Here is a 15,945-nt window from a genome sequence, read left to right as displayed (position 1 = left end):
TTGTTCACAGATTTGCTATTCGCCATGCTGAAACAGAGAGTAAAATTTAACCCATTGGTTCTGTATTTTGTCTCGACAAATCCGACAATGTAAATTTCGAGTTATGAGATTTTACATGAACAGTACAACCGAAATTGTTCTTTTCGCATGTTTTGGAATTCAGCATCTAGTAAAGTACGATATTTTCAATCCACTAAGGTCATTTGATCACGCAAACAAATAAGTATTCTTCAAAATAAATAAACTACATGAGAGAAATATTTCGATTTTTAGAGGTGATTAACATGGCACCAACAAATACAGACTAATTTTCATCAATTTTAACTACTTATAGTTATTTCAGGTATAACTATAAGTAGATAAACTAATGTGTTGAAGAAACACGCAAGATCAATTTTTAAATTCTTCATATGATTTTTACTCCAACAAAAACTGTTTATTGCTCAGGTAAATTTAAATAACAATCTTCTATATATATATATATATATATATATATATATATATATATATATATATATATATATTGTAATTTGAATTTGTTTCATATGCAATAGAAATCATCAAAGAAAAATGAATGGGCATTCTTTAAAGAAAACTGCTCTTCAGTAAATTAATCAATAAAGGTTTTATTATTATTATTATTTTCTTTTCTTAATGATGCCCCTAGAAAATTGCCTCTATATTTAATGAAACTTTTTGCTGTGGTGAGTTAAATAATTATGTTTTTCATCCTAATTTAGCGTATTACTTTAGTGCTATTCGTTATATTTTTCATTGTGAAATTAATTTTTAAAATACAACAGTTACTTCAGTGCAAGAAAAAATATCCTTATTATTTATGTTTATAAATATTTTAAATTTCCATATGAAAAATATTTATGACTGATTATATATTAATAAATTTATCTATGTAAAGTTAAATACTTAATTCATCAGACTATTTAAGTTGTTAGTTTTACAGTATTTAAGTAAATTTCTTTATCAGTAAGCAGTTTTTATTAACATGTTATCCACTTAAATGCTATATTATTGATTTTTACATCCTAGATATAAATAAAGAATTTGTTTTTTTTTTTCATATGTGAACTGTTATATAGTAGTTGTAAAACATTCTGATAGGCAACAGGGTTCTGAAAATCTAAATAAATTTATATAGTAACTTCATTAATATACTTACTTTACTTGTGTAATGTGCCTTTACATCAATTTGTTTTGATTAAAATTTTAAAATAACTCAATTGAAGATATGATATTTGAATTAAAATATTTAGATAGAATTGGGTTCCATGTAATCTAAATTACAATGAAAAAATTTATTTTAATGACTATTTTTTGTAATCGAACATTAATCAACTGCAATCCCTTTGATTTTGCTAAAACTATGAACCTTTTAATGGTTTATTTAAGGACAGAAGTGTATTTTAGAGTTTAGTATAAAATATCAGAGTAAAAGGCAATATATCATTGTAAAATATAGCATACACAACTGTTAAACATTTTGTTTTATTCCATTTCTCATTAAGGGTAATAAAGATTCAGCATAGTTCAGTTGATGGAATATGAAAGCATTGACATTATTGTATCTAAGCTACTCTATAATATTAAATAACAATGAACTTAAACGAGAAATCAGAAAATAAAATTTTTACATTTACAGGAAAATTACATGACATTATTTCTGCATATCTATATGAAATGAAATGCTTTTGGTTCAAAGGAAATGATTTATGTAAACTGATGAGAAAACCAATTTTGAAGCAACATGCAACACACACACGAGCACGGGTAAAAAGATTAAAAATTGCCAAGTGTAAAAAGATTATAAAAACTGGAGACATACAAAAGACTCTTCATTATAAAATTCTACAATGTTCTTCTATGCAAAAGAAATAATTAATCCTGCATCATGCTGTTTTATGTGATTAATCGTGAATCTGTTCACCAGATGAAGATGCACTGAACAGTGGTTGGAGAAACGCCATAACATTTCCCAAAATCAAAGCTGAACCAAAAGGAGATTGTGGTTAGAGTTTGGTGCTCATCAAAAGGAATTATCTGCTAAAAATTTCTAAAGCTGGGAAAATAATTAGAGCTAAAAAATACTACCAAAATATGGGCAAAATGCATCAAGAATTGCTATATTTATACTCAGCACAGAACAATTAAAAAGGAAAAATTCTTCTCCATAACAAATTATCATTCAGAAGTTATATCAATAGGGTAATTAAATTCTACCTCACCCAACTTATTCTTTTATTAGTTGGGAATCTTTTTCCAACTAATTACTATATTATCATGTATTTTAAACTACTTTCCCAATGGATTCAACAACTAAAAATCAGCTTTTCAACAGCTAAAATCAGCTGTTCCTGAAATTTTCATTAACAGTAATGAAATATTTCTATAACACTAGAATTCCTCCCCCCCCCCCTGCAATGAACAAACTTGTTTCTAAATGAGAAAGATGAGCAACTTTTTTTAATTCCAAAGTAATGGTATAAGTTTTAAATTCATAAAACTGTAATAAATTTTCTATGAATTTAATAAATATTTTAATAAAAAGTAATTATTTCATGAATTTAATAAAAGTGTTCCAGATAATTGAAATAATCATGATACATATGCAATTATTTAATATGAAGCAAAGAATATTTCTGTATTTAAAAATATCAAAACAGTTATTCATGTTTAAGAATTGTCCCCCTCATTTCCAGAATCATGCAAGACATTAATTAAATATAAATGTCAGTTTTAAAAAAGTAACTATTTTAGAAAAAAAGAAATTTCGATAGGCTTAAAATTGGGGGTGGGGGATCGTAAATGAAATGAATCAAGAAATCTTACAACACAATCAAGCATCTAAAAATATTTGTAGATATACATTATGTAGGCAGATTCCCATAAGAATTGTTACTGATTATTTCACTGCAGTTTTAATCCGATATAACTACATAAATATACTGCCCAAATGTAAATTATAGAACTCATTAAAAAAAAAAATTGTCTAAAAAAATGATAAGACTCTACTAAGCAAAAAACAATTACAATATCATTTTCTTTTGGGCAACACATTTTTAAAAGAAAAAAAAAAAATGCTGAAGAATTCTTAAAAAAAAAAAAAAAAAAAATTAAATATATGGGGGGGAAAAAAAAAAAAAACGTTATTTTAAATAAGGAAAGAACGGGAAGAAACTAAAAATAATGGGAAGATAAATAAACATGATCATGACAAATGGTGGCCAAAGAATTTTACATATGTACAAAAAGAAACATTTTTTTGATGAACATTTGAATGAATTGATGTGCATGAAAAATGAACATTTCTGAAGAAACCCATTGCAATTATTTTCTACTACAATGGGCGAGCGATTCTAATGCGTCCTTTTTTGCAGTGTCCTCTCCTATCACGCATTCTTTGAAAAGTATTTCCTAGAAAATAAGCAAAAAATTATAAGCAATGAAATCAAAAGTATATTACCAAAAGTCAAATGAATTCAATACTTCTAAAAAATAAAATAATAATCACTTGTAAAATAATTCAAATAAATGCCGCTACTTTTGCAATTTATGAAATATTTTAAATGAAACTGTAACTTTTGAATTATACACTAATTTAGTAATATGCAGCTTAATGCACTTTTTTTTTTCATTTATACCAAATTTAGGAAAGTGTATTAAACACTGATGAGAAATAATTTGATTAATAATTGGTTTTATACCAATTTACAAACATTTAATGAGAATTCCTAAAAATTTTTCATGGACAATTTAATAAGCCCAATGAATTTATTTATTCCTAAGTTTCTCTTAACAAGGCTATGAATTTCAGGAATTTTTTTAAAAATTTATCCTACTTTTTACAAATTAAACAGTTTTTAAAATTTGCAACATTGGAAGAGAATGAATCATTAAATAACCAATTAAACATTTTTCAGTAAATTTTGAATCTAATTAACAATTGCAGGCAATATAGAAATTTAAAAAATAAATTTATTTAATGAAATATAAAATAATGCCAAAATAATTAACTGTTTATTTTAAAAATTATGCTTTAATTACCATGTTAAAGTGATTTGTAACTTCTTCAACATAAATATTTTAGAATGTCAGCTATAATTGCAAAATTTTAACAGTTTACTTAACTTTAATTTAAAAGTATTTATAAATCATGCCAACATTTTCGAAATACAGCTTTTTTTTTTTCTTGACAGCATTCAAAATATGAAGAGCACAGCTCTGATAGCAATCAATAGATATCAGCTAATGGCCGAAATTAAAAATCTTTATTGATTTCATTAAGTTATTTTAACCATTTAAAAACATTTTTCTTCTTTCCTGAGGTTAATTTGCACCAAAACTTATCTAATGATGCAAAAATAAAATTGAAAATAAATAAATAAATAGAAAAAAAAGAATTAAAATATTATTTCAAATTTGAAATTTCAAGAAAAAAATCTACTTACAAATTACATAATACCATCATGTAGTTTAACATATAAAAAAATTGTGAAGACTTCAAAAATGCTTTTTTTTTTTTTTCTTTTTTACAATTCTGCCAAAATTTTACTAAGGGAATTAAAAAAAGTTAAAGTTTTAATCAAAATATCATTATATAAAATTGTTTGTTATTGATCCTCAATATATAAAATAAATATGTCATTATATAAATTCATTTACTACTAATCTCCAAAATATAAAATTAATATTTATTAATCTCTACATTTAATTAAATTAGGTAGCATAAAACCTGTATTTCAGGAACTTTAAAATTACAATTTTTTTTTTATTAAAGGCTATATTATATATGACAAAATTTTAATAATATTCAAAAAATATTGAAAATTGTACATTATCAGTAAAATGGAACTTTCATTTTATAGATCATAACATTTGTTTTACAGAGCCACACTGTTATTTTAATAGATTTCTAAAAGCATTTGAAACTTTTCTCATCAAAAATATACAATATCTATACATTATAATGACTCAACCATAAACTTCTGAACTAAATACAAAATTTTATATTCTGTTCCTATAAAATCAAGGAACTATATTAAACATTTAATTTTTTTTTAAATATATAACTAAAATAATATAAGCCTCATTTTAAATGGATTTATATATATAAATATACACAAAAATAATGGTGATATGAAAGAAAAACAAACCTCTACTTTGAGATCTGGTATGCATGCTGGGGTACGAGGGATAAATCCTATCATGCTGTCTGGCTTATAAACATTCAAGATTATAAAACCCTACAAAAAATAATTAGATAAAAAAAAACTGTAAATCATAGAAAGTGAGAAAATAAATAATATATTGTTATTTTGAAATGTATGTTCTTTCATACATCAAAAGTTATTTTTAAAAAATTCTAAGATTTTTCTTTTAATTTATTTTCCAGCTAATTAAATGAACAAAAATTATAATTTAAAAAAAAAATTATAAATTACAACTTTACAAAATTGCAAGCAAATGTCACCTAGATGTTGTTTTCATTGAAAGCAAAGAATATATATGTATTGATAATTACATTTAAATTAGAGACATAAAAGATAGTTTTCAATTAATTAATATTTTCATAACATTCTCAAAAATTAAGATAGTTTAAAAAGAAACTTAATCAATAATAGATTAAAATATAATTAAAATAAATATAATCTGAAAAATTTAGACTTTTTTTTTTAATTTTGTATTTTCAAAGGCATTTCCATATCAAAACATTACAAAAGTTATCTGAAATTTGTGTATACCTTTTAAAGCAATAGTTTTAAAAGGCTTTAATTAACCAGCTGTCTAAATAAATTTGGTTTTTCATGTAAGCCTGGAATAAATTCTGAAATAATTTAAAAATAGAAACTATGAAAGGTTGTATTTTACAAAATTAATTCACAAATAAAAAAAAATGCATATTCAGCTATCTTATACATAGATACATTCTTTAAAATTAATTTTAAATTATTTATTATTTTAATATAACAACAATTATTTTTAATTTGTATCATCAAAGTAAATTCTTAAATAAAATGAATTTTCACCAGAGTTTCAAAAACAATAACAATTTCTATTCTTAATAATATTCTATGGGGGAAAAAATACAGTTTCTGAATAAGAAAACTTGTATTTACCATGCCTTCAGCACTAATCACTCTATTAATAGCAGTCAAACTAGCCCAAGTGAGTTGTCTACTGTTCCTGAATGGTCTGGAGTCTTCCCTCAAAATTTGAACAACTACAGCATAAGTTGCATGATAAAAAGGAGGACCATCCTTATACAAAACTAAATAAAATATATTAAATTAGCATCAATTGAAATCATTAGATTTGAAATTAATTAATTGATTTCAATTAAATATTCTTTATTCAATGACATTGAGCAGAAAGATAATCAATTCATTGAATGTAAATACAAAGTCTTAGACTTGTCAGAAAAATTGATATTCCACAAAAAAGCATAAAAGAAAGTTCTGAACAATATTACTAATATAATCTAGGTCTAAAGATTTGTGCAATTTCCCACTATACATGATTATTTATTAAGATTCTTACCACAAGATTCCCCTTCTTTTACTGAATAAAAATTAAAGGCCTTTTTAAGTTTCCTTTTAAGGAAACTCTTACTATTTTCAAAGCATTTTGGAATATAATGATTTTATACACTATAAACAATTTAACTAGTTTATTATAAAAATAATTGACTACGAAATCTCCATTGAGATCACAATAACATTTTGAGTTTGTCTTTACAATAAATAAATAAAAATTAAACTATAAGTAAATATACAACTTGACTTTTCAAAAATTTATAAATTATGAATAACGTTTAAAAGTTTGAACATTATGTTTTAATCAAAATTGTACTCTTCATAATTTTTTTCCCCCACAATACGAATTTTTTTTTATGTTTGAATATACAGAAATGCTCTAGTACAGAAAACATCATCACAAGAGGTAAACATTAACATTCTTTTAAAACTATTTAAGCCTTGTATTTAATTTTTACTCAATACTTCCCATTTCTGCTTTTTACCAAAACACAGCAAACCCAAATTAAATCTGCTCCCTATTATCCTCAACTTTATCTTTAATTATTCATTTTATCTTAACCTCTCAAGCTTCTGCTCTTTGAATCTGTAATAAGATCTACCATGTTATCTAGGTCCCAATTTGGAGTCCCATTTCTCACTTAATCTTAAGTAGTTGCGAGTTTTTCAAAACAACAGTTTATGCAAATAATAAAGGCAATGGTGAATTAGGCATTTGCAGCCGTAGGCAGCTTATATTATGAGACACCTTTTTTAATAAGCTAGTCAATTTAGTTTCAGATTTAAATGTATTTTTTAAATTTACTCAACATGTTAATTATTTATGTAGATTAGAAACTACTTTATTGATAGACATATTTTGTGTCATTTTTCATGTTTGACTTTCTCTGTAAATTTCCCCCCCAGTTTTTGAATTGCGTGTTATAAGCTTGTTTATTTTTTAGTTCTCATTAGTGTCATTTTTCATGTTTGACTTTCTCTGCAAATTTTTCAAAATTTTTCCCCCAGTTCTTGAACTGCGTGTTATAAGCTTTTTTATTTCTTTAAATCATCATTATCGTTGTCAAAGGGGGGAGGACATTTCCTTTTTTGTGTCAAATTTATATAATTAATTTTGTGTCACAATATTAGTTACTTTGTGATTTCAAGGCAATTTGAATTGTCAGAATAATTCAAATTATTAATTAGAATATGTAAAGAATAAAAGATTTTTTTTAAAGTTTTCAGTTTTGATTCTTTTATTACAAGGAAAATCCTTTTCTTTTTATATTAGCTTGCACATGAGAAAGTATTAAAAGGGTCTGTATTATATTCCACAATATGCTAAAATTTTTATTTTTTGCTACATACCCATACAAAAAATTGTAAATACTACTTCTGATGGATCATATGTCAGAAATTTTAAGAATTTGGAAACAGTCCAATTTGTTTAAGCATGATTTGACAAGTACACTATATTTCAATGATATCAAAACCAATCTTCTCCCTTGTCAGCCAATATACATTCATTTCAACGACTGTAGTGCTTTATCATGACTTTCAAGCACCCATCATAGGAATAAAATGAATACCCCTTCCAACTTTATTACTAGACTGATGCATTTTCTGTGAATCTCTTTTTTATGAAGGCCACAATTTGTCCCAGAATTTCGATTCTTCAATGCAGATTAATCATTTTTCATTTTTGTAATTTTTCATACTGTGAGCTAAAGTGAGGAGGAAATTAAGGCATAAAAAAAGAAAAGGGATTTGAAACAGAAATTATGGCATTTTTAGATTTAATGGCATTTCCCCCCTAAAAGGATTCTGATATTTAGGACCATTTTAAGGCCTGTTGGAGCCTTTTACCATAAAAGATATTGAATAATTACAGTGTTATCAATGTATTATGACATTAGTGCAATGTGATATGAGTACATATAGAAATATAATTCAACTATTTTCCTTTAAGCTGGCATAGTTTTCAATTATTTTTTCATTGCAGCTGCTACATCTGAGCTGTTCCTCTACTGAACAAGATATATTTAAATGTACCTAAGAACTTCTGCAAAACTTCAATAAATTTCCATTAAAATTCACTTGAGAAAGAGAAAAGGAAGAAAGAGATTTCTTTTAATGTTTAAAGAGAATGTTTACTAACATTAGATTATAAAACAAAAAAAAAATGAATGAATTTAATATTAAACTGTCATTTTCATTGCATCATCCATTAAAATATACAAAAATAAATTTAAAAAAGTATATAGGCAAATATTTAGAAAAGTTATAAATTTTTTAAGATCTCGAAACATTATCTTCAGTAACTTAAAAAGCAATTATTTCATATTCTCCTTATAATACAAAGGCAAAAAAGTTTTCTGGAGAGTAGTTGAAAATACAGCACTCGCTAACATAATAAGAATAAATCATGTTTACCTCCAATTAACATAGCACTAAAAATACACTGAAAATGTTTTTAAATCTTCAAGCTCAATCTGAAGAAAAATTTGCAGATTTCTTTTTTTAAATGTTCATTTTCTTTTATTCTGTCTGCAGATTTAGAATCAGAATTTAGTATTAAGTGAATGGAGTTAAATAAATAAAAACCATTCCTGCTTTGGCAAAATTATGTGCTGCAGACATCTGAATATGCAAATATTTATAAATCAAGTTTGAATAGCATTACATGAAATTTTTTCCAAATTTGATATAGCTTATAAGTATGGATAACTATTTAATTTCTTGAAAAGACAAAACACAATGTTGTAAGAGCACATTTAAGATGTAGAATTATTAGTATTCGATATGAGTGAATTAAAGAAGTCAAAATTGTTGATTTCCATATTAGAAATAATGGTAGGCAGAGAGGATATGCAAAATAAGGATAGATTATAGACTGAAAATGTTATTTTATCTGCAATCTTAGATTTTTATATCTTCTTGAAATAAATATACTTTTTATGAGTGTAAGCATGCATGTACACATTATGCTAAAACAATGGTTCACGATCTGATTCTGAAGGGGTAAGGAAGCTGTATTGAAATGCTTTGGTCATGAGGAGCAGATTTTCTGAAGGTCTGTTTCTGTTTATCAACCCAGAACCATGGATGTGACACTTTTTGAGTAAAGTGTCTTTTACTTCAAGAGATGAAAGCCAGTTCCATCCACAAAGGAACCTGGATAATTTCAGAAATGTGAAATTGTTATTTAGAAATAATTCTCTAAATATCATGAATCCTGATTAGGAAATGGCATAAAAAGTACATAGAAATACTGTAAGTAAAAGCATTTACGTCAGATATTAACTGCGTGCACTTGTGTAAATCAATACTTGCTTATAATATGTAACAAGATCTAAGATTTTTTATTGTACATTTGACCGGTGTTAATACTTTGTTATTTTAAACTTCCAGAAAATTTAAAATAACTAGAGGATAAAAAATTTAAAGAAATCTGATGAACATGAGTTATCATATAATCACAGTATGATAATATATTATGCTTAATAACAACTATTAAACAACAGACTATTACAAATATTAAACAACAAAAATAAATTATTATAAGCCTACATCTTCCATGTATTTTAAAATAATTGCGTAACTTGTCTAGCATGCAGTTAAAATTTGTTTAGTATTTATAGCAATTTTGTAGTATATTTGTATAAATTTTTTAATCAATATTGAAAAATATTTGTGGTGAATCAGCCCAACATACATGAAAAATTTAACTTTATTTGTGCAAAGTGCATTAAAGAATCAAGGCAAGTAAAAATATGTAATGATTTTTCGTTTCAAAGAAGAATGGGAAAGGAAAGGAATCCTACTTTATTCTAATTTCCAGGATACATAAAATAGTAGGATTAATATTTTATTTTAAGGATGATACCAAAAAATACAATAAAAAGAAAACATCAAAATAAATTTGTAATGCTTGTACAGACATTGCTATTTTGATTCAATGTCTGTTTGCTATAATTAAAAAATTAAATCCCTTTCATAAAAAGAAGGAGGATAATAAAGAAATCCCAAATTAAAGAATTTACATATTCAAAATATAGCACAGGTAATAAACATATAAATAATATAACATGAACATATATAATAATATAATAATCAGGAATAATCAAATAATTTTAAAAAACATTAATCAAGAGAAATTATCGAAAATAATAAATCACTTATTTTAATTACTATAGTCAACTCCATATTTCGCTCCACTTCTAACAATCCATCCTTTACTTCTAAAATGATGGTATGCTGTATACATAGACGGAAAATTGGCAGCTTCAGTGCGATCAATGAACTTCCTCCATAGACATGCTATCGGTAATGGCTAAAAAATTAATATATATTAGATTCTAAATCTAAATAATTATATAAAAAGTAAACTTCAACTGATACTTATATAAAGAGAAAATAAAATTAATGTACAAAATAATGATAATATTTAAATTTCGGACCGTATTTAATGTCTATAAAAATCCCAATATTCTCAATTTTAAAGTTGCTTATATATCTGCTGCTTTTCTTCATCATAAAGTTACGATGAAGAAAAACTATTAAATAAATGCAAAACGGGACACTTAACAAATTTAAGACAGTGAAAAAAATAATCCATTACCTTGCAAGGTAAAAGTAAATATATAATTAATTTTTTGAATATATATCTGCTTTGTGCCAGCGAAGCACATCATCAATTTAATCAGATTATATGTCCAAGCTCACTTAATTATAATAATACAAATTTAAATGAATTTTGTTAAATAGAATAACCTTACGAATTAAGATGAAATTTGCGAGTTCGAACCTCGCCGGCCGAAGACTCCCCGCGGGAGTGGTGGCTGACGCGCGTATATTTCTGTCGTGGTCACAAAGTCCTCCATGTCGAGAGTAATACCACTGGGGGTATTGAACCAGAGGTGATCGTTCTCTAATTCAGGTCTAAATTACGATCTGTGGATGAGTGAATGAAATGCGTGAATGAAGTCCGCCCCGTAAAAAGGGTTGTGACATGTGCGTAGCTAAGTCGTTCTCTTGGCCCTAGATGGCGCTACTGAAAAAACAAGAGACGTACCCTTGGCTTAAACCACAAATGATTTCTTAAAGTCAGTGGGCTTGTCTTGACAAGAGCCATTAGAAACAACATCAACAAGATGAAAATTACAAAACTGTGCAGCGCTCTCACAGACGTCAAGCTTATTAGTAGAACAATTACTAAACTTTGATATCAACTTTTTAACTAGTAACTTCATTAAAATGTTTTATTTACTAACTATAAAAAGTGTTCAAATGAAAAGGTACGAAACGTCGTAACAACGTAACCGTTAACATATTTGCCTAGGCCGCTATGGGAGAACGTAGCGAGATATCTAGGGATGCGATTGGAGTCTCCGGCGTAGATCGGAGCATGCGCGAGCTCGCGCATGCGCAGAAGAGAGCAGTGGCTCTTCTAAAGAGCGCCGTCCAATTGACTAATAATGTTGAATTCCTCGAGCACAGAAGAACCATTAACTCCGATGTGTACTGTGAGACAATCGGAAGACTACACAGGTCCATCAAGAACAAAAGACCGGGGCTACTCGTGGAGGGTGTGGTTCTGCTCCATGATACAGCGCGTCCACACGTCTCCAGGGTCACACACGCGGAACTGGCCAAGTTCAAGGGGCAGCAGGTCGACCATCCGCCCTACAGAACGGACATATCGCCCTGCGATTTTCATGTGTTTGGTGCCCTGAAAAAAATATCTAAAAGGGAAGCGCTTCAATTCGGACGGCGAACTCAAGGACGCTGTGGAGGACTTGGTCTCGTCACGGCCACAGGAATTCTGGGAACAAGGAATCCTTCGGCTCGGATCAATGTGCTCAATGGGATCGTTGTGCTCAGGCCTATGGTGTTTACTTTGAATAAAGTCTTCATAACCACAGTGTCGGTTCGTACCTTTTCATTTGAACATCCCTTGTACTATTCTTACACACTCAAAATATAAACCTGACACTTAAATCATAAATCTATATATATCCTTCACAATTTTCTTTAATATTTTATAAAATAAATAATTAAAACTTCCGAATAAACTAAACATCTCATATAAGAATATAAACACTCCAGAAAAACTTATAAATGATAGGAAGCCCAAAACATTAATTTAATTTATATGAAATTTTATCCTATACGTTCTGTAAAACCTTTAAAACTAAGTTGCTCAGATGAATGATTGAAATCATTAATTTTATTGTTATAAGTTATTTAAACAATTTCATATTTTGTCTTAAAGTAAACATTAATAGGAAGTAGATAACATAAATTTTAATACCAATTTCGATTGTTTGCAAAACACATTATGCAGTGCTCCCTCTTTTGTTTCTTTCTCTCATACACACACATACTTGTATCATGTAGGCACACAGCATATTGATTACAAAACATTTAAAATGATGAATATTAATTTCCTTCCCTTTTTATTTTTAGTCTCCCTCTCTCTGTTATTAATTATAGCAGCATGTTAAGAAATTGATTAAATACAATACTTGATTTAAAAAAAAAACTAAAGATTAAAAAAAAGAAAAGAAACTGATAAATGATAATGAAAAGTTTGAATGACATTATGAACTTTCGTTCTTAAAATTTCATAAAAATAATCTATATGCTAGATTAAAACTATGAAAGTAAATTCTAGAATTGTAATTAGTCTTTTATTGTCATTTCTCAAAATATAGCAAGCTAAATTTTAATAAAAGAGGTTGTTTGTATTGTGTTTTATAGAGCAAGAGCAATTTTTTGCCATTCTACATCATTATTTTGAATAACACTTTTTCACAATGAATTCAAATGCTATAATATGTCCTAAAGGGTCATTTGTATAGACAAAATGGAAAAAATGTGTATTAAGGTATTATATAAAAAAAAATCATCAATTGCAGTATATAAACAAAACATGAAGTCATATTTATTTATTCAAAACTTTAAAAAATATTTTGTAGTACTGTATACTTCAGCTATAAAATTTATTAAATATTTATACTGCTTTCAGTATAATTTTTAGTTTATCAATAGCAAATTTTGTGGATTTCCATTATTTTGGAGGCGATAAATGAATTTGTCTGCTGATGGATTTACAGGATTAATTTTTGCACTATAAAAACTTTCCTGCACGATCTATTTCCATGGTAACCTCTAATTATAATTTTTCTGACATTAATGAATAAGTTCTTTGAATTTAATATCAGTTAAATCACAGAGCATTTCATTGATTAGTGTTTTAAAAAATTATATCGATCATTTTATGGAAAATCAATTTCTGTATCAGCTTTATTATATCTTTTTCATTTCTAGTTAATATAAAATTGCAGAGATTTCTTATTTTCAACTTTGGTGCTATATGGATATTTTGGCAAAGCTTTTTTCTCTGATGCATTACTGTATCATTATATATTAAATATATTGTATTGTAGCAATTGCATTACTCTATCTTATCTCTTTGGATAGTGAATGGCGATACCTAATTACTTACGCATCCCACAGTGCTCTGCGATGTCATTATTACGATAATGAGATGAGATGCTATTCTGTAACATGTGCGTGCATTAATGTTTTGTCTTGTCTTTCGTGTTTATGTTTCGCTTATGTGAAATGTGTTCATTAAAGAAATGTTCCCGAAAACATAGTCCTCTTGCTTCCATTGCAAGGATCATAATGATCTTCATTCCACCACATTGGCGCCCAACTAAAAAGAATTTCTGATGCAAATGATGAAATGAAAGTGAAGTCGTTCCGACGATCGCACGAAAACTTTCCCGCCAGCGGCAAATTATGAAACGAATGTGAAACGTATTGTCCTAAACACATCACAAAATTTTACCCATCCCGGGAACGGTTCATTATTGTGTTCTAGACATCGAATCCAGGGTGCGAAGTGTAAAACTGCTGCAAAAATTAAGTACTTTTAAGCACCTTTGCATAAATACTCATATGTAAACAGCGTATTTTTTAAGCAAACGGCTTTTATTTTTTCTATATTATAACAATACATTTTAATGAAAAATAATTTTTAAAATTAAGTTGAAACGCTTATTATTGGCATTTTAATATCTATTTCTGTTTTTCGGTTTTCCGCCGTTCATTGTAAAATTATGCTTTTTTTAATTTTGGCAAAAAAAAAAAAAAGAAAAAAAAAAAAACGCTCTGCAGTTAGAAGCAAATTGAAAATAAATAATCGGGAATGTCTCCTAAAAACTGTCTCACGTAATGCCAGAAAATGCCTTGCATGTGATTGCGTACAAAAGTTAAGAAATATTAACCTTAGGCGTGAATAAAACATTTTTACCGATTCTGTTGTGTGATCTTTGGCAAGTGTTTTGGCGATTAATCCTTGACATGCCGTGGATAGTACCCAAAAAGCGATTTTGGTTTTAGATGCATTCTTCTAAATTGATTAAAACAAAAATTTAACTCAAAGCTACACTTTCAGTCAAAAATTACATACCAAACTTGATATTTAAAGCAATGCATTTTTGAGTTATCACGTTTACACGTTTCTGAAAGTACAGACCGACAGACGATGAACCCCTTAATGATTTGGCTCAAAACTTACCAGATGTCTACATTATAGATGTTAAATCTGTATGCCGAATTTCATCTATCTAGCTCTCTTCGTTTTGTAGTTATCATGCTAACGTATATTCGAACAGCCGGACAGATAAGCAATGGTCCTTTAAACGGATGTTGACAAAAATCTGCAAATTTGGTGTAAAGGCCGTATACTAAATTTCATCAGTCTAACTGAAAGTGTTTTTGTGTTATCTTTCTCACAGAGAAACAGACATTTCCGAAAATGCGTTTTTCGAATTCAAGGAGGTTTGAAACGTGGAGATTTCTCAAAATCTGGAATATTTCTCTATATTTCGTATACGAAAAAGTAAAAATGCAAGCAGAGCATTTTTTTAAAGTATTTATTTTTAAGGCAGCGCGAGACAACAAATCGCATTGCCTCAAAATTTAAAAAAAACTCATAAAATAAAGAATTTTATTCAATGAACTTCCTTAAAATTTCCCAAGTTTAAATAAAAGCAAAGAAAGCGTTTTTCTTTCTTTTATCTCAATTTTAACACCCGCAGAATAAAGTGATTCAACGAAGCAATGATATTATTTAGTTTTTCATTATAATAAGCAGCAGGAATGGTCTCCCTAAAACTTTCTCGCATATTCTAATAAACTTGTCAAGCCAGGCAACGCCTTACATGGCATTGCCATATAATAGTTACGAAATATTAACTTTTAGCGTGTATTTAACATTATTACTGAATCTATTGTGCCATCCTAGGCGAGTTATTTGGCGATTAATCCCTGGCATTCACCAATGGTATCCAAAAATCGAATTTGTGTTTTGGATACGTTTTTCTCATGTTTGGAATAAAGA

At 27.5% G+C, this 15,945-nt stretch overlaps 1 protein-coding gene across 1 annotated transcript in view; it reads right to left on the bottom strand.

Moving 5' to 3' along the window:
• Positions 1–3,137: 3,137 nt before the first annotated feature.
• Positions 3,138–15,945, bottom strand: part of LOC129960897 (tRNA-splicing endonuclease subunit Sen2-like) — a 33,904-nt gene continuing 21,096 nt past the window's right edge. Inside the window, exons 5-8 of the mRNA XM_056074615.1 lie at positions 10,722–10,863; positions 6,132–6,283; positions 5,169–5,258; positions 3,138–3,429 (exon numbers count right to left, since the gene is read on the bottom strand). Coding sequence (XP_055930590.1) covers positions 3,343–3,429; positions 5,169–5,258; positions 6,132–6,283; positions 10,722–10,863 — 471 coding nt within the window. The 3' untranslated portion in view covers positions 3,138–3,342. The remainder of the gene's footprint in view (positions 3,430–5,168; positions 5,259–6,131; positions 6,284–10,721; positions 10,864–15,945) is intronic.

The sequence above is a fragment of the Argiope bruennichi genome, chromosome X2 (assembly GCF_947563725.1).
Source record: "Argiope bruennichi chromosome X2, qqArgBrue1.1, whole genome shotgun sequence".
Classification (NCBI taxonomy): domain Eukaryota; kingdom Metazoa; phylum Arthropoda; class Arachnida; order Araneae; family Araneidae; genus Argiope; species Argiope bruennichi.
The sequence above is the reverse complement of the archived record's forward strand: the minus strand, read 5'-3'. Positions and strand labels throughout refer to the sequence as shown.